Raw genomic sequence first — 25,350 nt, 5'->3', positions numbered from 1 at the left:
TGGCCGAGGAAGGAGATCCTTCTAAAAGCTGACAAGATCTACAAAAAAGTACACAGAGACTTGCAAAGTCTTTTGACAAATTTTTGTTTGACAAATTCTTCTCTGACAGAATCCTCTGACAGACTCTTCTACGAAAAAATCCTTTGATTATTCTTCTCTGATTAAATCCGCTAACAAATTATTGTCTAACAAAATCCTCCAATAGATTCTTCTCTAACAGAATATTACAAAGTATATATGCTACATCCTGTCAAAGGTGTAGATCTTCTGTTTTGTGTTGCCAAGATCTTCTTGAGCCACACAGTATCTTCTGACATATTCAACAGGCTGTAGAATCTGCATAATATATCTACTCCGTCATGTAAAGTTGTTGATCATCTATTTTTGTCGTAGTTGTCTTTCTCAATGTTTTCAGTTTTCTTTTTGTGGGTACTGTCACTACGGACGACATGAACCTTGAAGGAGCACTATTGAAGAATAGTGTTTTGTTGAAATTTCTGCTTCTCCTTTTGAGCGTTATCTTTGTTAGAGAGTACTTGAATGCTTGTGGACTCAAGCACAACTCCCGTGCAGGCTCAAGAGTTGGAGAACCCAGTTCCATGGATTTAGGACTTAGCTGCTTCAAGTGGAGTAAGGCTTGTGGATTCAAGTCCTTTTCCTACATTTTTGATAAAATAAAGTTGTGGCAGCACCCCTATCCCTTGTCCTTGCATAAATGTTTTTCCATTTTCTTAGCCTTGTCTTGATGTTAAGCCATCTAACTCTACAACATTATTACCATCTTGATGTTGTCTATATTGTGTGATGACCTTTAATACAATACTATCCCAAAATCATGTGTGGAATAATATATTTAAGGATGCACCACTTTTACTCAAAATATGTCAGGAGCATTTAATCTTAAATGAGCAAATATAGTGAAGACGCATGTGGAGTAGAGTTGTGCCATCATTGCTAGTCAAAGAAACTCTCACAGATGTAGTGAGCAAGTCTCGTCAACGGTTTCATTTAAAACTGTGGTGACCTTGCCAGTTCATTTTAATTTGGAGCTACATTAAATAGACGTGAAAATGAATTCCTAAACTGTGCTCAATTAGTCACATTGGGAGCCGTAAATTCCATAAAGAAACTCATAAAAAGGTTTATTGTGAATGAAGCAGCCTTAAGGTTCTCATTGCCAAGAATTCAAGCACATGAAGAATCATGGAGGTGTAATGAATGTTTGCTAATGATATTATCAGATATGGATTATGTTATCGAACACATTGGGACATATAGAATGCTTGTGCAGCTGGATACAAAGTCATTCACACCTGGCATCTATTATAGGCATGTCTTAATTAGGGTGTTGACTAAATCCTCTTGATATTATTAGATTCAAGGGCTTTGATTTGGATGAAAGCATTGATTGATTTGTCGTGGAAGACTTTGAATGGAATCTTAACAACTTCAACAAAACTATGAACCAAATTGCCACGGGACAAATCACATCTGTAATTTCTTGGATCCTTGAGTGAGACAAGTCGAGCTGCTCATGTGTGCAGCCTTTAGACATATCCAAGTGGTCCACAACACGTTGAATCCCCTCCACTTTGACAAACTTTTTTTTACGCTCGGTCATCATTGTTATGTCATCTCAATTGCATTGGTAGTGGAGAGGAACTAAGGGGCGAAGGGAGAACAAGGGGAAAGCCCTGAACAAGTATGTGTTAGTGAATTTTGTTCAAGGCATTCCCCTATTAATATTTAGTGTATATTTTTCATAAAATCCCCAAACTTTAAGCATATCTTCCGATGTTGAAAAAACTTTGTGTGTGACCTTATAGGTCCATGCATCAGTTTATTTAACCTTTATTGCCAAACTAATTTAATTAATTATATCATCTTATAGATTAATAAATGTGGGATCAATTTAACACAATCGATAGGTCGAGTCTTGAGCACGTGAGGTGCCAAGCTACACCTCATGCTCTAGAAGATACAAATGAGTGCGTACCAAATCACTTACGGAACATGTTTGTCATCAATTACCCTGGACTAGTCCCTCATCCACTTGACACTCCTACGATGACTTAGGGTACAGCCAATTGTCAAACCCCAATGACTCATCCTTAATACTAAAGCATTTGAAATTCATCAAAGAACTCTTTTATGATATTTCACTACCATAGCCAAGGACTTCATTGCATTCATCTTCCATGAGTTATCTTCTCTTATTTTAACCTGATATTGAATGTTTAGGTTATTTATTAATTATAATTTTGAATTAAAATTAACATCAGCCTATTCATAAAATAATAACGACCTTTTGAATTTTGTTTCAAATGAAGAGGGCCAACGAAGCCATCTTGATGGCTCAATCACCTTTGTAGAGTTTTTACATAATGTGAACTAAGATTTCTTAGAATCCACCGATTAGGAACTTACAGATCATTTTCAACACACAATCCTCCATCAACAAGATTTATTTGATGTCACAAGGATAAGAACCACTTAAACATCCATAATATGAGTCAACCTAATTAACAATTTAGTATAATATCATTTAGGGATTCCTACGGATAATTCAGTGAACTCTTTCCAATAAATAACACCCACTATCTATCCTTAGTGTCTTACACTAAGGGCTATGGGTCCAGCCATACTCATCATATTAGTGAGGTAAGATAGTGGTATTCTATCTAGATATGTTGATGTCCTCCTCGAGTATCCTTCAAATAAGAATATTTAGAACAGCTGCTTAAATACTAATGATCTTTGTATTACGATGTCATCATAATTTATGAAGCCCGATCATGTGTTCATTGACTTCATTATAAGTATCACATGCGCACTATAATGAATACGTTGTATTAGTGAACATAAACGAGATATGCAATGTGTTATTGGCTTGCCGTCCACATATATTTCAATCAGATTTATTCAAGGTGGTTTTCATTGAAACCTAAATACATTTGCAGCATTACTTTGAATATCTCTGATTGATTATTTGGTGTTCTCTTTGTTAGAAGAAATAATGACCCATATTAATAAAAATAAAAAAATAAGTGGATGATAAGAGACTAATATGGATAGTTATGGAACATACATTATCATGTTTATTGGTTTTTGCATGCATCAAGTCATCAACTTATGTCTCTTGGTTGGGATCTCTCTCAAGAAGAGTGGAGGCATGTTTTGTTGTGATTGTACGTGCCTTGATAGTAAGACTTGTCCAGCACTAGTCTTTGAAGTAGTTACCTTTAAGTTATTTTGCATTCATTGTGCCCCACATTATTTTTAGACATATATATTATCACAATCACTTGTGGAGTACAGGAGAGATCAAATAAGGATTATACATTAAGATAAAAAATAGGGTCCATTATTGGCCCTCTTGTGGACATTTATAGGTCATATGTATTTGTGAATGTATCGTTGCTCTTGAGAATTATTGTGTGCTTTGGCAATGATATCCTCATAGTATTCCATGTTGAGTGGATCTATGTGCATTATGTTATGCTAGTGTAGTTGTCAAAATGTATTGAATATTCTTCATTGACTATGTCTCCTCTCATACTGAAGGTGGAGAATTCAATCTTTACAACACAAGAAACTTGGTGGACTTTTTGTAACATTTGACTCGATACAATTTGTAATCATGTGACTCGGGACTCACACGTCATTATCAGTACACAACCACCCACTCATCATATTTCCTTGGCATCTCAAGAACAAGAACCACTTACATAGAGCGACATGAATGGCATGGTAGATAATTACAAACCACGCATGGATTCATATTGATCAACTTGATGAACTCTTTTCCTAAATATCACTGATTATCTCTCCCCAGTGTTTTCACACACAATGACTCCATGATTAAACATTCCCATAGTACAAGTAGATGTAGATAGCACTATTATATCCAAATATTTTGATGCTCTTCTTGAATGTCCTATGAATATGAATTTTAATGATAAATGATAATGCAGTATCATATCACCATTATTAACTTGTCATCACGCATATCATTGAACTTAGGAATAAACATCACACACAAATGATAACTTATGTGATTTTCATAAATGAATTGTAACAAGACATGGATGTGCTATTAGCTTGCAGAGAAGATAATTTCATTAGATATCAGGCCCGTAAATCTTGTTCACTAATTTACCTGTGATGTCTTATATAGCATTTTTGACTCAGGAAATTATGGGATGGTATAACTCTTCATCTAGACATGGATGGAGATTTCAATGATCAAGGATTCCCATACTTCATCTCCTATTTCAAATATACATTATTATACCACTGTTTTTTGCCAGTACATTTTTATGCATTTTGTATGAAACTAGTTGCTCTTGTGGTTCTAACCATAAATAATACAAAAAGCAAGTGGTCAGCAGTATGTCACTTATGTTCAACCGTGAATGGCTATCTATGGGTTTCTGAAAGACAGAGAGTATCTCATCAAATTTCACTAGATGTCAGTCCAAGTCGTGGTGATACCCAAAAGGAAAAAAAATGTTATTTTTTATCCACTCATCCAAAATAAGCAAAACTTTCTAGACTTCAGTTCATTTCAGTCCCTACTTCACTCTCATTTTTAATAAATCTTCCAAATGGCTTGTCTCACCACCTTTGACCTCAACATATTGATGTCATTTTGAGATAGATACTCTGACCATCAAATGAAATGGCTTTCGAGATAAGATGCTACATATCTAGTTGCTAAGGCATACGAAACAAGAAATTTCCTATTTTACCCTTTGATGGTTGATGTTTATGTAGTAAATCTTATTCAATGAGGCATTCATTACTATGTTAAGAATTGACCTCTAATTCATACTCACAACCTTAAGTTCATCATAAAAGTTGTGATGGATCCAAAAGTACACACGACTGTTCAGATTAGTCCTTATGAAACCAAAAATTGGTTTAGTGGCCGTTCACAAGGGGGATGGTTGAATACCACATGGATGGAAGGGAAAACAATGTCCCCTCTTTGGTCTACAAACAAGGAATTATAGTAACTAAGATCAGTGGGCCGAACTTGAAGAGTGACAAGATAGAGTTACTCAATCATCATTAACTCTTTGTTTACTTATGTGTGGACTTAGGAGTCTTAATTGGCCTTTTTATTGACCCAGCAATTTGACCTCCTATTTTATAACAATATTGATCATATGATCTGGCCCTTTGTGGTGTTATTGCACCACCTGACACAACATCTAGAACCTCCTAATAACATCCGATGTTTCCAACAAAGTTCAACTTCATCTTATCTGTAATAAAAAGTGTAGAGGTCTGAGAGCAAACGTTGAGATAGAGGCATTGAACGAGACATAGAGAATGAGAGAGGCTGAGATTCAGAGAGGAAAGTAAGATAGAGACTAGCAGATAGAAACATTAAAGATGATAGAGTTAGAGATGAAGGGGTAGAGAGAGGGGTTTTTTGTATTGACTTGAATTTTTTAATTTATCCAAAATGATCAAGTGGGCCAATTAACTAAGTTGAAGTGGATCAGATCAACACTTGATAGAATGCACCCCACGTCGACACATTGTAATACTTGATCGGATCAAATCTAGATAGGATCAAATTTTGATCTGATTAAATCATGGCGAAATAAATCAGTCATACTTATCAATCAATTCAGTTCAGTACGGTACACAGTTCAAGGGCAAAAGCGGGAAATGTTGGACAACGGACCACTAGTAAAGCTCTTACGTCGAGCGCGTGATCATGACTGGACTCGAGGAAGAAGCCCCGGCCAACTCCGTGCGTTATCCGGAATGACCGGGCATAAAAGACACGTAAGCCGTGAATCGGGTCAAAAGTGAAAGTCGCAAGACCACTCCAAACTCAGATTTTTCTCCCCCCTCCCCAAATTTAAAAATGCCCATTTAAAAGACCACAAGTGGCAAATAAACAAACACAAGATATCATTATGTACAGAAAGACCAAAGTTAGCAGCCTTATTTATTAGTCAGGATAAGCCCAACACGTCATAGGGATACAAACACAATAACCAGGAGAGAAGGGGGGGGGGATTAAGGAGGCGAATCCGGGGGCTGAATCTCAGTGGGCCCGAGAAGGCGCAATCTGAACCGTCCGATCAAGATCGGACGGACAGCGTGGGCAGCGCAACGGCATTATAAATAGTTCAAAAAGATCGCACACAGAGAAGGAGTTCTTTTTCGTTTTTTTTTTCTTTTTCTCGGCTTCGTCTTCGCCGGTTCTCCGCGAGCTCGGGGGCGATGGTGGGGAGCATCGTGGCCGATCCAATGGGCGGGGGCGAGGCGGAGATCGCGAAGACGGAGCCATTACCGCAGGAGATCGACCTGGTGGAGGCGGATCTGGTTGAAATGAGGTCGATCGAGGCGGAGATGAACGGGAAGAAGGAGATCTCGCTCGGGAGGAACGTTCATTCCTCTTGCTTTGCGGTGACGGAGCCGGACACGGACGGCGAGGAGGCCGGAGATCGGGAGGCGCATATGGCCAGCGTTTTGGCGCGGTATCGCCGCGGTCTCGTTGAAAGAACGACGCATCATCTCGGTAGTTTTCTCCGCCCATGAGTTTTTCTTTTTTGGATGAGTTCTGTTTCTTCTTTGCTTTGATTTTCCTCGATAAGTTCTTGTTTTCGGCCTATTAAATTTTGGCACCAGTCGGTGCGTACTCTTTTCGCTGAATTTATGCTTTCTTCGGTGCAATGCATGCCAATTCACCACTTTCTTCTTCTTTCTGGAATTAGTAATAATTTTTTATAAAAAAAAATTTATTGAGAGGAACTTTTTTTGGAGATCCGTTGATGAATTTAGGGAAATATAATCGTCTGGAGTGCAATTCCTGCCAATTCATCGTGCTCTTCCTTTTCCATTAAAAAATATTGTTTTCACTGAATTTCGGCGCGGTATCGCTGCGGTCCCGTTGGAAGAACGACGCATCATCTCGGTAGTTTTCTCCGCGCTTTAGTTTTTTTTGTTTTGGATGAGTTATGTTTCGTCTTGGCTTTGATTTTCCTGGATAAGTTCTCGTTCGTTCTCTTTTCGGTTAATGCCTGCCAATTCACTTACGTTCTCTTTATTTCTTGAATACATAGCTGTTTTTGCTGAGTTTTTTTTATACAGAGGGCCGTTTTTTGCGAGATCCGTGGATGAATTTGGGGAATTATAATTGTCCGGTGTGCAATTCCTGCCAATTCACCGTGTTCTTCTTATTTCCTGAAAAAAAAATGTTTTTACTGATTTTTCTCCGCGTTTGATTTTTTTTTTCTTCTTTTTAGACGAGTTCTGCTTCGTCTTTGCTTTGATTTTCCTTCAAGTTTGGCGCCAGTCGGTGCGACTTTCGTGTCAGGGGATGCTTGCATCCTGATTCATACTCTTTTCGTACTATGCCTGCCAATTCACCACGTTCTCCTTCTTTGTTTATTGAATTGTTGTTTTTGCTGAGTTTTTTTCTTGAAAAGTCCGCGTTTTTGGAGATCCGTGGTTGAATTTGGAGAAATATAATTATCTGGTCTGCAATGCTTGCCGATTCACCGCGTTCTTGTTCATTCATGAAAAAAAGATTGTTTTTACTGAATTTTTTTTTGGAGATCAGTGGCTGAATCTGGGGGAATATGATTGTCTGTTGCTTATCTGATCTCTACAGTGACAGGGGAAGCCTACCAACGAATTCTTTAGTTTCCTGTGTTTTTTTTTCTCGAACTCTCTGTTTCTTGGAGATCTGTGGCTAAATTTGGGAGACGAGAGCGTTTCAATCTGCTTCGGCACAATATCATCGTCTGGAGCCTTCGATCTGACAACCTGGAACTTATATTACCGTATATTTGGACGATTTTCTAGTGATTTTCCTTGAAAGTATGTGAAGATTCGTGTTCTGTTTAATCTCTTCTATGATCAATGACAAACATTGGCCAAATATCCGCAGGGTACCCCTACAATCTGGACTTTGACTACGGGGAATTGGCTCAGCTGCAACACTTCTCCATTAACAACCTCGGTGACCCCTTCATAGAGAGCAATTATGGAGTTCATTCCCGCCAGTTTGAGGTAGGAGTTTTGGATTGGTTTGCTCGGCTGTGGGAAATCGAGAAGGATCAGTATTGGGGCTACATCACCAACTGTGGAACAGAGGGCAACCTCCACGGCATTCTAGTCGGGTTTGTTCTGATCGAGTTCTTCCTGTTCTTGAGCAATTTCTTCGGATTACCTCATGTTTTTCCTGATCTTGAGAAATTTCTTAAAGTCAACTGATTGTCATGGCTTTCTAATCGGGTTTGTTCTGATCGAGTACTTCCTGATCGTGAGGCATTTCTTTAATTGCCTCTTGTTCTTTACGCTTCTGAGAAATTTCTGATAGGCACCTGAGCCAAATGGTTTTGTAGTTTTTCTGGTCATCCTGTTCCTGATATTGAGAAATTCCTAAAAATCACCTGTTCCGAACGGTATTTTTCTCCCCCAGATCTATAGACATTCTTCAAAGTCACCTGAAGTTTGCAGCACACATTTCGGGTTTGGTCTGATCGAGCTCTTCCTGATCTTATGAAATTTCTTATGTTCACCGCAATTTCTTCCTGATCTTGAGAAATTTCTTATAATCACCTGATCGCCATGGGTTTCTAGTCGGCTTTATTCTGATCATTTTCTTCCTGATCTTTGAAAATGCCTCATAATAACCTAAGGCCCTCGTCTCCCTATCTGGGTATTCAATTTTTTCTGGTCAAGTTCTTCCTGATTTAGAGAACTTCATCGTAATAACCTGACATTTGATGATCCTCTTCGTTTTTTCTCTTCTGTTTTGCGTGACGAGTTCTTCCTGATCTCAACAAATCCCTCACAATAACCTGAAAACCTTGAGTTCCTCAAAATAACCTGAAAGTCCGATGATCCTCCTCTGAGTTTCCTTGTTTTATAAATTTGTTCTTTTAGATCTCAAGGAATTCCTCATAGCTGCCTGAAAACCAATGATCTTCTTGGGGTTTTCTTTTCTTTTTTGAATGAAAAAGAAAGTTCACCCGAGATCAGCAATCAACCCGATACTAAAAAGTTATGAACAAGAATTTTAAGGGCCAAACTGATCCCCCCAACGCTTCATACCCTTCGAAATCAGCATGAATCCATCCTCCCCTGACACAATCTCATTACGATCTAGCCAGATTGCCTATAGCACCGCAAATAGCCATCCTCACTCTGCCTCTCTCGTGAATATTCCACCTCTGGAGGGTTTCTTTTAATTTTTTTTTCTCCTGAATCAAGTTTTCCCTGATCTTGATAATTTCCGCGTCATCAGCTCATTCCCATGAACTCGCAGGAGGGAGGTTTTCCCAGAGGGAGTTCTCTACGCGTCGAAAGAATCCCACTACTCCGTCTTCAAGGCTGCTCGCATGTACCGGATGGAGTGTGTGAAGGTGGAGACCCTCGTCACGGGCGAGATCGATGTCGCTGACTTTAAGAAGAAGCTTCTCCTCAACAAGGACAAGCCCGCCATCATCAACGTCAACATAGGTCTCTTCTTTTTTCCTTGTTAATTATTTATTTAATTTTAGTTTTTATTTTTTATTTATGCGGTTGGTGCAGGGACCACGGTCAAGGGCGCGGTAGATGATCTGGACATGGTCATCGAGACGCTGGAGATGAGCGGGTTCAAGGACAGGTTCTACATCCACTGTGATGGCGCCTTGTTTGGGCTCATGATGCCCTTCGTCAAACGCGTAAGTCTCACTTGTTCTTAGAGAAAGAGAGATAGAATGGGGGGGGGATAGAGAGATGTATAAATGTAGATGGTGACATGGAGAAAGAGAGATACATAAGTATGGAGAGAGACGGCGAGGCAGAATGATGTACAAGGGGATAGAGGATGGTCAGCGCGGATAGAGAAATCTATGGATGGACACAGAGAAAGAGAAAATAGAGATGGACATAAATGTACATAAAGAGATAGAGAGAAAAAAGAGAGGTTGTGAGAGACAGACAGAGAGAGATGTATAGAGCGCTGGGAGAAAGCGATGTAAAGAGTTATACATCAAAAGAGATTAGTTGGGAGAGAGATATACATGAATAAAGCGGCAGATCTGTGTACGAGGGAGACACGGAGATTAAGAGAATGGTCCAAGGAAGACATTTACACATCTAGAGAGAGATAGAGTGAGAGTCAGAGAGAGAGAGATCTGAGAGCTTTTTTTGAATGATGCAGGCGCCGAAGGTGACGTTCAAGAAGGCAATCGGGAGCGTGAGCGTGTCGGGACACAAGTTCGTGGGGTGCCCAATGCCGTGCGGGGTGCAAATAACCCGCCTGGAGCACATCAACATGCTGTCCCGCAACGTGGAGTACTTGGCCTCACGGGACGCAACCATCATGGGTAGCCGCAACGGGCACGCGCCCATCTTCCTTTGGTACACCCTTAACCGCAAGGGCTACGTCGGCTTCCGCAAGGAGGTGCAGCGCTGCCTCCGCAACGCCCACTACCTCCGCGACAGGCTCCGAGATGCCGGCGTCGGCGCCATGCTCAACGAGCTAAGCAGCACTGTCGTGTTTGAGCGGCCCCAGGACGAGGAATTCGTGCGGCGCTGGCAGCTAGCCTGCCAGGGGACCATTGCCCACGTCGTCGTCATGCCCAACGTCACCGTGGAGAAGCTCGACCGCTTCTTGGATGAGCTGCTCGTGCTGCGCGCCGCCTGGTTTCCCGGCGGTCTCGCCCAGGTCCCCTGCATCGCCGCCGACATCGGCCCCGACAATTGCGCCTGCGCCGTCCACCGGTATGCCTGCTCTTTTCTCACCCAAGTTTTCTTTCGGATTTCGTGATGATGATGCCTGATATGTATTGCATCAGACTCCCGCGCGTCACTCGTTTTATTATGCATCATAGTCATGATGCATGGCGATGATGATGATGATGATGATGGCTAGAATGTGTCTCATGTTTGAATGATTATAGTTCCGGATCGTCCCGGACGTGGACGATGGACGCGACGGGACGAATTCCGACATCCGGATGCAGTGTAGGGACGAAGGACGGGACGAATTTTCGTCCGACGGTACAAAAACCGTCCCGTCCAGTCCCCCCGGGACAAATTTTCGTCCTGTCCGGGAAACAAACCGTCCCGTCCCTCGTCCCGGATGAAAAAAAATCGTTTGATATTTTTAATATATTGATATAGATTTTTCTATGTTTTTTAGGGAAATATGGAGGAGAGAGAATCCAAATGGACATATGTACCATTATTTCTGAGCGGAGTCAGTTTGCATGCTCGAAAAAATACAGGGATTTTGATGCAAATTGTCATAGCGAGGCCACGTGGCTACATCTTAACCGTCGGATGTGAATCCGGCGGTTTTTCGTCCACATTCGTCCGTCCACCGTCCGAGACCTCCGGACGGACGGTTTTTCGTCCCATGGGACGAAAACCATCCTGTCCAGTGGTCCCCGGGACGAATTTTCGTCCCGTCGGCGTCCCTGAACTATTTGAGTGATTTATGGGCATGTTGAGGGTGATCATCATGCGATCAAGAAGATGATGATGGCCTGGATGCGTTGCGTTGTGAGTCACGCAGGGGCATCGTCATTTGATCATGATGATGGTGATGATGGCTGACATCTTTTATATCAAACCATTCATCGTATCATCATCTTTACCTGTCATGACAACAATGACAATGATGAAAGCTTGAATTCATTGCACTATGATTGATTTATGGGCATGTTGAGGGCAATCAACATGCGATGAAGAAGGATGACGATGATGATGGGTTGGATGTGTTGCTATGTGAGTGATTCATGGGTTTGTTGAGGGTGCTCATCATTTGATTATGATGATGATGTTGATGATGGCTGACATTTTTGCATCAATCTCTCACTCGTGTCTTCATTATCCATCTAGTCGATGATGATGATGATGATGATCACGACTCGTGTCTTCAAAAATAAATCTATCGCGTCAAACGTCTTCTCTATCTATCCCTACGATGATGATGATAATGACAAGAATGGGATGCACCATGAGTGACTCTCGAGTCTGTTGAATGGGGATCATAATGCGATGATGATGGCCATGATGATCATGTATATCTATCTATATGTCACTTCCATTTTATAATGATGGATGTGAAACAAACTCTGGACAGAATTAAACCGATGATGATGATGATGATGGGGTCGATTATGGTGTTTTGCAGTTGATGCTGGGAATTACATGCCAACCTTGCTTGACGCCTTCGAGTGCTGGAAGGGAGCTGCTGCTTTAAGAGTAGAGCTTCGATTTTGATTATATTTTGTAAACATAACCTGATGTTTCTTTCGGAACCTTATTTTTTTGTGCTTACGATGATGGTGATCATAATGATGATGATGATGATGATGATGATGATTATCATAAGCCATTATCATCATTTTGATCTATCGCTGCCCTTTTATGATGTCTGTTGGTTTTCTTCTGCTTATCATGACGATGTTCCAAATCCATTTCATCATTGTCCTTCTGTCATCATATAGATTTTAATCATTATTATATAATGATGATGATTACCATCATCAACCACATGCCTTTCTTCTGCTCATGACGACGATGGCCCGAATCTATTTCATCATAATGAATCACGATGATGTAGAAATCCATGTGATGAATCTCTAGCTGGCATCATATAATCGAATTTTAGCATCTTATTCCCCATTACTTCATATTATTGAAACAGTGTTGCAAGATATGGGATGGTAAAAAAAAGTTAAATGTTATTTATGAAACTAACATTAGAATTGCAGACAAAGAGGAAGAATGAAACAGAGATTAAAAATGAATATCTAAAAAAAATTTCGGTCCCCGAGCTCAGACAGTACGTATAACATACTGTGCTAGTACATTTATTCTTTTATGTTTTATGCTCCAACCCTGTAATGAATTCTAACCAAATTGTCAAATGTTGAATTAGAAATGTATTTAATTGGTCATTGGGCCAGCCTTTCCTTAATAATTGATAAAAATATAAAAAACTATTCAAATTGTCAACGTTTATAAGTCAATAACTCGATTTCCTTCTTTAGGGGTTTTAAATGTTAAAATTAGTAAGTAATTTATGAGATTAATTTGGTACGGTTCTGGCACCACCCAGCACGGCTTTTGCACTCAAATGTCAACATCAATGAATATTTATATTTATAATGATTAAAGAACAGTCAAAGTTTGTAAGTAAATAAAACCTTGATTTCATTTATTCAGAGTCATTTGATATAAAAAACAGAAAAAAAAGTTTCTAAGATTAGCCTCCACTTGCACTCACATGTCAACACCAGTCAATATTTACATTTATGGTAACTAAACAACAAACGGAGTCAGCGAGTAAATAAAACCTCGATTTCCTTTTTTAGGGGTATTAAATAAAAAGCAGAAAACAAAGTTTATAAGATTAATTTGGGGCGGTTCCTGTACTCACCGGTGAATGTACTGACAAGTCAATAACGATGAATATTTATTTATGCTATAATTAAATAACAATAGAAGTCTGCGAGTAAATAAAACATCAAGTTCTTTTTTTCAGGGGAATTAAATGATAAATTCAGAAAAATATTTATAAGACTAATTGGGGACAGTTCTGGCACTAACCGTTCGCTTTTAAGGTGAAGACACAGTAAATAAAACCTCAATTTCCATATTGAGGGCTATTAAATATTGAAATCAGAGAAAAATTAGAAGATTAATTGGGTGCTGTTCTGGCACTAACCGTTAAATTTAATGGCAAGGCAACACCAAAAAACTTTTATATTTATTATGATCAAATAAAAATCGAAGTCTGAGAACAAATAAAACCTCAAGTTCTTATTTTGAGGGCAATTTAATGTTAAAATCAGAAAACAAAATCTATAATTGGGGGCGGTTCTGGCACTAACGGGCTATGAACATTTATATTTAATATAATTAAGTATCAACCAAAGGTCGTGACTGAATAAAGCCTCAATTTCCTATTATCAGAGGTATTTAATGTTAAAATCATAAACCCAATTTATTAGACTAACCGGGGATGGTTCCGGCAGTAACTGACGATGAATATTACTACTTATTATGATTATCTATCAATCAAAGTCTGAGAGCAAACAAAATATCAATTTCCTATTTTCTGGTGTTTTAAATGTTAACACCAGAAAACAAGATTTAGAATATTAATTGACCACGGTTATGGCAATAACAGGCAATGAACATTTACATTCAATATAACTAAATATCAATCAAAGTCTGTGCATAAATAAAAAATCAAATTTCAGACAACAGTCTGAAATTTGAGGGCTATTCAATTTTCAAATCAGACAACAGTCTATAAGATTAATTGGTGGAGGTTCTGGCACTAACATGCAATGAAAATTTATATTTATTATGATTAAATGTCAATCAAAGCCCGTGATCAATTTCTTTTTTTCAGGGTTATTAAATGTTAAAATCAGAAACCAGAATGTATTACATTAATTTTGGGGGGGGGGGACTAATGAACATTTATATTCAATACAATTAAATATCAATCAAAATAAGTAAATCAAAACCTCAAATTTCCTATTTTCAGGGCATTTAAACCTTAAAAATTAGAAACCAGAGACTAAAATATTAATCAGGAACAGTTGTAGCGCTAGTGTTCTGTGCCACCTGAGTTTCTTTCTTTGAGGGCAATTAGATGTTAAAATCAATAAAAAAGTCTATGAGAATAATTGGGGGCTGGTTCTGGCACCAACAATCAATAAACACTTATGTTTAATATAATTAATATCAATCCGAATCTCTTACTCACTCAAAACCTCCAGTTTTCTATTTTCAGGGCCATTAAAATCAAAAATCAAAAAAATATATATATATACAAAATAAAAAACAAAATAAGAAAAAAAAAAAAAAACAAACTAATAAAACAAAATAAAAAATAAAAAAAAATAAAACAAAAAATAAAGCAAAAAAAAAATAATAAAGCAAAAAAAAATAAAATAAGAAAACAAAAAAACAAAATAAAAAAGTCAAAAAATAAATTCTGAGCGGTGCGGGCACTGCGGTCATTTTCTCTCCCCCACTTCGGTGCGGGCACTGTTACCGCCGAGTCAACACTGACAAGCCAAGGTCATTTTCTCTGTCTACTTCAAGAGCAAATCCCATTTCCTCATTGTCATTCTCTCTCCCCCACTTCTCTCTCTAGTTTCTCTCTCTAATTTTTTAGGGCACTTTTATGTTAAAATCAATGAAACAAAATCTATGAGAATAATTGGGGGGTAGTTTCTGGGCCCAATAATAAATAAACATTTATATTTAATATAATTTCTGTTAGTCATTATAAACCTCCCATTTCCTATTTTTAGGGCCAGTAAACTCTAAAATCAAATAACAAAATGAAAAAACACAATAAAAACAAAATAAAAAAATAAATTCCGAGCGGTGTGGACGCCGCGGCGGTAATGTTACCGCCGAGTCAACACTGACAAGGGAAGGTCATTTTCTCTGTCTACTTCAAGAGCAAATCCCATTTTATTATTGTGTTTTTTATTTTATTTTTTTTAGGGCAATTCAATGTTAAAATCAATAAAAAAATCTATGAGAATAATTGGGGGGGGGGGGTAGTTCTGGCACCAACAATCAATAAACATTTATGTTTAATATAATTTCTGCTAGTCATCCTAAACCTCCAATTTCCTATTTTCAGGGCCATTAAACTTTAAAACCAAATAACAAAATAAAAAACACAATAAAAAAACAAAATAAAAAACAGAATAATAAAAAAGTAAAAAAAATAAATTCTGAGCGGTGCGGGCACCGCGGCGGTAACATTACCGCCGAGTCAACACCGACAAGCAAAGGTCATTTTCTCCGTCTACTTCAAGAGCGAATCCCATTTCCTCACTGTCATTCTCTCTCCCTCGCTTCTCTCTCTAGTTTCTCTCTCCTCTCTACTCTCTCTCTCTCTCTCTCTCTCCTGCGCTGTGCCAGTCTCTCTCCTAGGCGGCGCCTTTCTCTCTCTAGAGATGGAGGAGGTGGCGGAGGGGAATGGGGATTGAAGGTGGGGAAATGGGGAAGGCGGAGAGAGAGCGGCCCCCTTCTGCCAGTTTGGGAGGGGAGGAGGGCAGGAGGGGGCAGGAGAGGCGCGCTTGTTCTATAATAGGGTGGGGGAGGGCTCGGATCGGGAGAAGAATCAACGGTAGATGCGTTGCAGCTCTGCTCCTGGGCTTTGCTGTGATCTTGTCTGCCGGGTTTGGCTTGCCGTCCTTCAATGGGGGGCCGCATCGGGGGCGCCGGCATGATCGGGGGGGATGTAAGGATTCGAGATTTGGTTATTGTGTTTTTTTTTATAGTTTTTTTTGGATTGTTATTGGTTTTTTGTCTGTGGGTTTTGAATGTGGGGAGATTTTGGGACGACATTATTTATCACATTTGCTGTTCTTCGTGGGAGCGTGATTTTTTTTTGGATTTTTCTTTTTGGGTTGGAGATTTTTTTAATGCGTCTCCAGGTTCCTCATTTTGAATTTTTTTTGAATGTGGGGGGATTTTGGTATGTTTACTGCGTTTAGGATTTTGCAGTTTCTTTCACATTTGCTGTTTTCGAGGGAACATTGTTATTTTTTGGATTTTCTCTTTTCGGTTGGAGATTTGTTTAATGCGTTTCCTGGTTCTTCTTTTTTGAATTTTTAATTTTTTTTGTTTGTTTACTGTCTCCCAGATTTTCTCTGTGGGTTTGTGTGTGCTTCGCTGCTCTTGCTTTTTTAACTTCTAATTTTTTGTTTCTTTGTGGGTTTTGAATGTGGGGGGATTTTGGTATGTTTAGTGCGCTTTAGATTTCGCTGTTTCTATCTCATGTGCTGTTCTCCGCAGAAGGAAAATTATTTTTGAGATTTCTCTTTTGGGTCTGTGGGTGTTTCATTGCTCTGGATTTTTTGAAATTTTAATTTATTTGTTTGTGGGTTTTGAATGTGGGCGTTTTGGGTTTTGTTTACTGCGTTGTTGATGTTGCAGTTTCTATCGCATTTGCTGTTCTCAGCAGAAGGGAAAATTATCTTTGAGTTTTTCTCTCTTTTGGGTCTGTGGGTGTTTTATTCCTCTTTATTTTTTAACTTTTCATTTTTTTGTTTGTTTGTGGGTTTTAAATGTGGGGGATTTTGGTTTGTCTACTGCCTTTGGGATGTCGCTACTTCTTTCACATTTGCTGTTCTCCGAGGGAACAATATTATTTTTTAGATTTTCTCTTTTTGGGTTTGTGGATGTTTCATGGTTTCTGATTTTCTCTCTTCTTTTGTTTGTTTGTGGGTGTTTCATGGTTCCTGATTTTCTCTCTTCTTTTGTTTGTTTGTGGGTGTTTCATGGTTCCTGATTTTCTCTCTTCTTTTGTTTGTTTGTGGGTGTTTCATGGTTCCTGATTTTCTCTCTTCTTTTGTTTGTTTGTGGGTGTTTAATGTAGGGGATTTGTGTTTGTTTGCTGCATTTGTTTTGCAGTTTCTTTTCCATTTACTTTCCTCCAAAAGAACAAAATTATCTTTGACATTTCCACCTTTGTGTTTGTGGTTGTTCAATGAGTTTCATGATAATTGACTTCCTCTTTTCTTATTTAGTTGTGGTTGTTTAATGTCTAGGATTTTGGTTTGGTCTCTGCGTTTGATTTTGCTATTTCTTTTCCATTTACTGTCCTCCGAAGAAAAAAATATTATCTTTGAGATTTTCTGTTTTTGGGTGTTTAATTGGGGGCATTTTTAATTTATCATCTGCACTTGATTTTCTCGGCGGATTTTCAATGTGGTTGTTTTTTTGGGCTTTTACTTCGTTGTTGTAGATGGCCACTTTGAAGTTTTCTAGTTTCTTTTCCATTTTCTAACGTCCCTTCTGCTTCACATTTGTTATGCTTTTTGGTTGTGAATTTCCTGTTTTTTATTTGTGGGTGCTTGATGTGGGGTATTTGGTTTATTGTCTGTATTTAATTTTCTAGGCATTTTGTAATGTGATAGCTTTTTGTAGCGAATCTTTTTGATCTTTTACTTATTCATTGTAGAGGAGATCTTTGAATCTTTCAGTTTCTTTTACTCTTATAACCTTTGGAAATAATCCTCTTTGAGATTTTCTCCTTTTCTGTGCTGGTTCAGTGTGGGGGATTTTGGATCATTATCTGCTTTTGATTTTCTCTAAGATACAGAATGTTGTAGTTTTAATAGACGAGTATTGGTTTCTTTCCCTTGTACATCTTCATTGTGGATGGTATCTTTGAATATTTCCAGAAAAAAATTTGTTTCACTCTGTTAAGTCACTTATGTGTAATTTTTTTTGGTTTTATTTCTTATTGTAATACATTTGATTGAACTACGTCCGAAAGTAACTTTTATTTGCTTGTTTTGTATATGTTCTGTCTCGAAAATATAACTGTTTATTATTCGTGTCCTGATATGCTAAAACAGAGAACGGTATGATTGATTGTACTTGAAAATATGGCATATACGAAAAAAATCTGCTGGATTCTGAAGATTAATTGTTTTGCAGCTGACATAGTGGCGAGTTTTCAGCTCCAAAGGCCTCGTTCACTGCTGGAAGCAAATGTATCTCAGCTTCGGCATGATATATTTGAAGAGATCGGTGTCCCTAATTCTTCGGTAACTCAAATGAGTACATTTCGTTTGTTCCTGATCATCATACAAGTGTTTATTTATTATTTTTCTTCTCCAGGTGAACATAATTTCTTTGGACCCCTTGGCGGCATCAAATTGGACAAATGTCGTTTTTGGGATTTGGCCATACCCTCGGAATTCAAACATATCCTCTGTTGGGCTCAGCATCCTGAGGTCAACCTTTGTTGCGCTGTTCACTGAGCAGTCAACGCTTTGGTTGACTCGGTCGTTGTTCGGGAACCCATTATTTTTCCAGGTGTTAGAATTTCCGGGAGGGATTGCCGTTGTCCCTCCGCAAGGGGGATTTCCACTTGAGGAGCCACGCATGCTTTTTAATTTCACGCTTAATTTTTCCATTAATCAAGTTTATGGAAAGATGGGCGAGTTGAAGAATCAGCTTTCGTCTGGGCTACATCTTACTGATTTTGAGGTTTTTTTCTCATACCCTCCTGTTGATCTCCAGGTTCTTCATTTTCTGTTCTTCTATTGCTTCTGTTTCTTCATTTGTCTTGAAGTCTCACCTTCAACTGACCCAAATTTTATGCATTCACCTTTACGAGGAAGAAAAAGGAAAACTCACTAACTGTATGTTTTCAGTATTTTATTCGGATGGGAAATGAGAGATGATTGATATTGAGTTCAGATTTATTCTTTGATATAAAGTTCATTGGTCAAATTCTTTTATTTTTGATTTTTTAATCGCTCAATCCCGTTAATTGATTATCTCATCAGCAAAGAAGCCAGTCAATTACCCTTTTTCTCCGTCCTTCTAGAAATATATCTGCTGTTTCAATTTTTTTTCAAGAAAAGTTTTTATAATAGTTTCAAAATCTTTGAAAATTTTATTTCCTATTCTTTTTCGAATATGAAGGGCCATTTGATTAATACTTCAGGAACAAGTCTGTAGAATCTTTGGAAATTTGCGTTTGATTGAGATCTAACTTCCGTGCACTTGTTCGTAAAATTTTCAATATTTATGTTTTTTAGACATTTTATTTTACTCTTCTAGGAACAACTCTTGAATATTTTTGAATCTTCGTTTGGTTGACTCTTATTTCCATGCATATTGTCGAATGTACTCATCTCTTGGAGGAGAGGAGACTTAGAGATTGAGTAAGAAGAATGTAAGCCAAAAAACATCAATTTCACTTATGCGATATGAGTAGATTTAAATAGCCTTACCTATAACGGCTAGTTTTACTAGCCGTTACTTACCCGATCTGCTATCTGAACAGATAGGGTAATGGGCTTGCTGGCCCAATACCACATGGACTTTTTTCAGGCCTGTAAATACCAGGCTTTACATATATATATTTTACATATATCCAGAAGATTTCAAAATATTTAGAAAAATTCAGTCATTGATTTGCTGTTTCTATGTTAAGAATGTTTGAACGGTCTGTCGTTGTAATATTCTAAGAAAAACTCTTGAAGGTTTTTTTGAAAACTTTTGTTTGGTTGGCTCTTGTTTCCGTGCACATATCTAGATAATTTCCAATCTTTAGGAAATTTCTTTGGATTCATTTTCTGTTTTCCCGTCAGGAGCATTTTAAAGATATTTCGCTTTACCATTTGAGGAACAAACTCTCGAAAATTTTTTGTTTCAAATATTTATATTTTGGTGCACATTTCTCGAAACTTCACAAAATCTCTGGGGAATTTTTTTTCGAGATTTCAGGTCGTTTTATGAAAATATTCCTGACACAATCAACTTTTCAGTTCATTGTTTTTTTATTTTGGTTGAAAATTTTCTTTTGATTATTCTAACATCTTTTGATTATTTTGTTTGGACATTACCCCAAAAAAATTCAAAATCATTGGAAATTATATGTTTGAAGGAAATTTCATTTTAATGTCTTAGGATCAACTGTACAAAATTTTAATTTTTTTGTTTTCACTGATTCTCACTTCCCTACTTGTTTTGTCCATTTTCTATTTCGTAATATCGGGGCCTTGGTGAATAGTATTTTGGAACACTTTTGTTTGAAACTGTGTAAGAACACACAAAACTAAAGTGAATGCGCTTTTCAGAACACCTGATAAATATCTATTTCTGAATTCACCTGCAGAATTTGTATTTCATATTGACAAATGCACTCGGATCAACTATGAGCCCTCCAACAGTCGTGCAGACGTCAATCCTTCTGGCAGTTGGCAACCATCCTCCTTCCAAATCAAGACTGAAGGAATTAGCTGAATCCATAAACCCTGAGAGGAACCTTGGCCTCAATCACACCGTGTTTGGCCGGGTGAAGCAAATTCGCCTCTCCGCGTTTTTCCGACACACCATCAATAGCTCATGTCCCCCAACTCCCCCCCAACCCAGTCCAACCAACCTTCATCATCATCATCCTCATCACCATCACCATCGTCGCCATCATCATGACCGCCATCATCATGACCGCCATCATCGTGTCCATCATCATCATCATCATCATCATCGCCAACACCATCGTCGTGGCCAACATGACCATGATGTGGGACAGAGCCGCCACCATCACCCCCACCATCAGCAACAACCCAGTTATCTTCCATCTCCTGCACCTGCTCCTTCTCCAAAGGGGAGGGCAGCTCTGGCTCCAACCAGCCATCTATCTGGGCCTTCAAAGAAGCCCAAAACTGGTAATGGGCCCATGGTAGATTCCCTTCCTCCCCTCTCTTCACCTTCATCTTCTCCTGTTCCATATGTAATCATCTCTCAAGTTCATCCCCCTGATGGCTCATTTCCTGCAAAATCTCTGGATAAAAGGCCATCTTCAGGTGAGTATTCTTCTTTCCTTTGTCATCAATGTCAAACTTTTCCCCCTAAGTTTTATTCTTTCATCTTCCATGATTTGATCTCTCTCATCAGTTAAATCATCTGTTTTGTTTTTACAGGTACCGCAGCTCAGCTCAATTTTGTTCTCTCAGCCTTTGTGTCTGCGCTTTCCTTGTTCTTGTTCTTATGAAGAGGGAATGGGAAGCAAAGGCTTCTCTTCCTTTGTTCCTCTGTATTTTTCACCTCCAATGGCTGGCGATCTCCAACTTAGTCGCCGGCCTCAACTTTATTCAGATAAGTCAGATTCCTCCTGTATCTCAAAGTCCTTGTTTTGTATATATGTTGGGGTTAGGAAATAAGCCATGGGTGGGGACCAGTACCTTATTTTTCTTTGTTATTAGTTTGCCCAATTGGAAAAATGAACACGAGGGAAGAAAACTTATGTTCAAAATGAGCATGGAAACATTCAAAATGGGTGGGATGTTGGGTTTGGATTGAGTGTGGAAAAATAGCTAGAAAATAGATGACTAAAGGTACTCCTCCATAGTCAATGCTTTTGCAGTTATTATCTTCATACCTGGGCAAATATGGAAGCTTGTGGGGGGGCTCAGGGATGGAGCTGTGGCCTGACTTTTTTAGTCATTAGAAAAACAGGTAAGAAGGTACAATTTAAGTAAACCAAGAACACGAGGAAAGCATCGTGTGAGTGTTTAGTTAAATCTAGAATGAATTTTAACTATTTGTGACGAACTGATTCTTGTTATGTCAGGCTAGCAATGATAGACTTATTCTTAAGGTTCTTAGAAAAATTATTAAATCAAAATCTACAGATTTACTCCGATTGGGAACCAAAATAAAGCGTTTGACCTAAGAAATTTATCTGTTTAAGGTTCAATATTTTTCGACAGCGATGATGAAGGAACTCTTGAATGGAACCTAGAAAAATATAGACACAGAGAAAGATAACCACAAGATGGAGACATTTTTCAATTTGGGTATTTTCATTTGCATCTAGATTCTAAGAGATCTTACTGGATTTCTGTGGTGATAATATGATGAGATTAAAGCTCATCCATCTTAAGTTTACCTTCTTGAAATCATTGCGTTGTAGTAAGATTCAATTTGCATGGCAGTCGTGGACCAATTTATTTCCTGAAGTAAGCCTATGATCTTATGACAAGCAGAGGAAAACATCATTAAAAAGTGCTAGACTTGTTTAAATTTGTCTATCTTCACTCTGGATCCAATTTATCAGAGATTTGCCCTGATCTCTGGGTGAAATAAAGAAATGAGATTGAGCCTTACTCACTTTTAGTTTACCTTCTTTCAAGATCTTCTAATCCTACTATTTTATTGAAACCATAGAGCGCCAATGTATTATTTATTTCATGGCATAGCTTTTAAAATAAAAAGGTGAGAATACGGCACTGGATTGATATTTGGAGTAGACTGAACCATTGATCAGATGTTTTGAATGTCCTAAGCCTTCTGATCTGGCCACCACGATTCTAATCTTATGGCTTTTCTTATGTTAGGGTATGATTTTTTTATATAATGCCTACAAAATGTTGCCATTGTTGAGACTACTAGTTGATGGAGCTTGTGCCATGGCCAGGTTAAAACTGTTTGTGGGAAAACCTAAGCGTTTAGGTGTTTTAAAATTTCAAGTAAGAAATAAGGGCTTAGATCCTATATGAATATCTTCTATATGTTCATATGATATCATAAAAAAAAATCATCATAGAAATGATGCGAAAGAGATGGAATGACATTGTTCATCGGAGTTGAGGTTATTCCTATTTTCTGTGCTATGTAGAATTTTTTCCCAGAGTCTTACTGTCACTTTGTCTATATAAATATTCAAGGCATTCATAGCTTATGAGTAAGAGAAAAATACAAATTATAAATATTCAATGCATTCATGGCATATTGTTTCACCAATGAATATTCATCTCCTAGCAAATCCCACCTAGGCTTCCAGAGCAAGCTGAAGGCAATATTTTCCCCTATTTTTACCACAAATGCTGGCCTTGGATGCTCCACTTCTATGGAGCTTTTTTATGTTCGTCTATTTAGAAATACTAGAATTTTGAACCTGTTCTTCGAATTTTGTTATCTGTTTAGAAATACTAGAATAAGTTAAAAAAACTCTTCTAGTCTCTTCTGCTTCTCAGTCAGTTATAGAGGGTGAGATTGTATGTGATTGAGATAGTTCAGTTAGTACATTTTCCACTTCAATCCACTTCTCCAAAATTATTCTTCAATTCAGGTCAATCAAGATCTTTTAACCTCTCACGATCTCTTTATCTCTCTCAAAAAAAATTCTCAAATTAAAATCTATTTCAAAAATATCTGATCGAATTATCCAAATATTTTTTTACTTTTTGCCGCTACATACAATCTCAATTCAGTCTTATTTCACTCACACTCTGTTCTTCTCTATCTCAATTACAGCTCGAGCTATAACTTTCTCAATATCACTTTCTGTAATTTATTATTCATATCTTTAATCCCAATATCATGTCATGAATATATTGTTTTCTTATCTCTTTCTTTAAACTTGCTCAAAATCCATAAGTATACTTTGCCGATAGTTTTAAATCAGATGTCACTCCATATTTTCATTTTTTTAATGAGAACGCTCCATATTTTCAGAGTATTGATAATTTATGTGCTTATTAAATCTCACTATCTCAAAATGAAAATTTTGTTATACATGTGATTTAATAAAACATATATAAAAAACAAACCTACAAATATCCTGGATTAGATTGAATAAATTCAATTTCAATTTTTTAATTCCCAAATCTATACTTCTTCTTGGAAAATATTTTCAATCTTTCTATATCTTCAGCCTTTCAAAATTTATTGAACTTATTTTTACATATTAATCTAGTTCTCTCAAATAAGGGCAGAGACCTAAATTTATTATATCCCTACTGACACTGCTAATACTTGAAAACTAGTAGAACACATCTGTCAAATAAGATAAATGTATACATATTATACTTTTAAATTTCTCTGACAGAAATCCATTTTACTTGTATATTTTCTTACCTCCCCTCATTGTGTTAAGGTTTGAACATTATCTCTTGATAAAAAAAATCTCAAAAGAAGTTTAGCACATAACTTCTTACTTAACTAAGGAAATCAAACCGCAGTAACAATGTAGGCTTATCTCTCACTATCACTAAATCAAATAAAGCCCTTTTTGTAGCAATCCAATTTTTACATAGTACTTAGTAACACATTCTACATGATGCTGTGTATTTGAGTGTGATTTCTATATTCCATGGTTGGTAATATTGAAATATTACATGATTATAAGGTTTTTATTACGTTAACTACTATATATACACATATTATGCCTTGTGAGAATGCCTGGAGCTAAACGGGTCCATATGGGATATTTTCTGGCTGAATGATTTCAATTTTGAAAGGGCCCATATAGGAAAAAGAAAATAATATTGTGATTCCTTCTCACCCACAAAAATAAAGCTGGACCATATCTTAACTGAAACTCAGGTTAAGTTGTCTCTTCATTCCTATAAACGACCAAGGTGGTGCCAGCCTTTCCTTCACCCTTACAACTCACACCATTCAAAGGTGGAACAGGTGACAGTTACAAGAATGGATGGGAATGGACTGATTCAGACCCATTTTAGAATCCTACTCGACCGTTGAAGTTGGAAAAGGTTCAGCAGCATATCACGAATGCCCATCAAACCAGGGTCAATTGTTTAGCATTTAAGTCATAACATTTACCAACAACAAAAACCTTAAGTCCCAAAGGTGCTTGAATCATATACACCACAGAGTCACACAACAAAAGGATGGTGATAATTCTAAGGAAAGGTCCAAAAGACAGCTTCTATTTTATTTCTAAAAATGGATAATTCTACCATTCTACCAAATATATTATGTTTTTCGGTTGTGATATTTCAAATTGTCAGTTGATACAGACACAAAAATGAATACCACACAAAAGAGTAAAGACCAAACTTT

The 25,350-nt window shown here is 37.7% G+C and overlaps 2 protein-coding genes across 3 annotated transcripts; both read left to right on the top strand.

Annotated features, from left to right (window-relative positions):
• The first annotated feature begins 6,191 nt into the window (after window positions 1-6,191).
• LOC144712536 (serine decarboxylase 1-like) lies at window positions 6,192-12,403 on the top strand. 2 transcript variants are annotated; one of them, XM_078586841.1, is made up of 6 exons: window positions 6,192-6,544; window positions 7,919-8,150; window positions 9,302-9,495; window positions 9,568-9,701; window positions 10,184-10,746; window positions 11,168-11,445. In XM_078586841.1, the coding sequence occupies exons 1-6, from the start codon at window positions 6,247-6,249 to the stop codon at window positions 11,217-11,219; spliced, it is 1,473 nt and encodes a 490-aa protein (XP_078442967.1). In that variant the 5' UTR covers window positions 6,192-6,246; the 3' UTR covers window positions 11,220-11,445. The 2 variants fall into 2 exon arrangements, with proteins under 2 accessions (XP_078442967.1, XP_078442968.1); XM_078586842.1 differs by lacking the exon at window positions 11,168-11,445 and adding an exon at window positions 12,164-12,403 and having other exon boundaries at window positions 6,193-6,544.
• A 3,444-nt stretch (window positions 12,404-15,847) lies between these two features.
• On the top strand, window positions 15,848-21,704 carry LOC144712527 (uncharacterized). The gene is made up of 5 exons (XM_078586837.1): window positions 15,848-16,255; window positions 18,463-18,572; window positions 18,646-19,017; window positions 20,657-21,347; window positions 21,465-21,704. Exons 1-5 carry the CDS (start codon window positions 15,991-15,993, stop codon window positions 21,533-21,535), a joined length of 1,509 nt encoding a protein of 502 aa, XP_078442963.1. The 5' UTR covers window positions 15,848-15,990; the 3' UTR covers window positions 21,536-21,704.
• The last annotated feature ends 3,646 nt before the right edge of the window (window positions 21,705-25,350 follow it).

The sequence above is a fragment of the Wolffia australiana genome, chromosome 1, assembly GCF_029677425.1.
Source record: "Wolffia australiana isolate 7733 chromosome 1, ASM2967742v1".
NCBI lineage: Eukaryota > Viridiplantae > Streptophyta > Magnoliopsida > Alismatales > Araceae > Wolffia > Wolffia australiana.
Note: the sequence above shows the minus strand (reverse complement) of the source record. Positions and strands in the feature narration are given on the sequence as shown.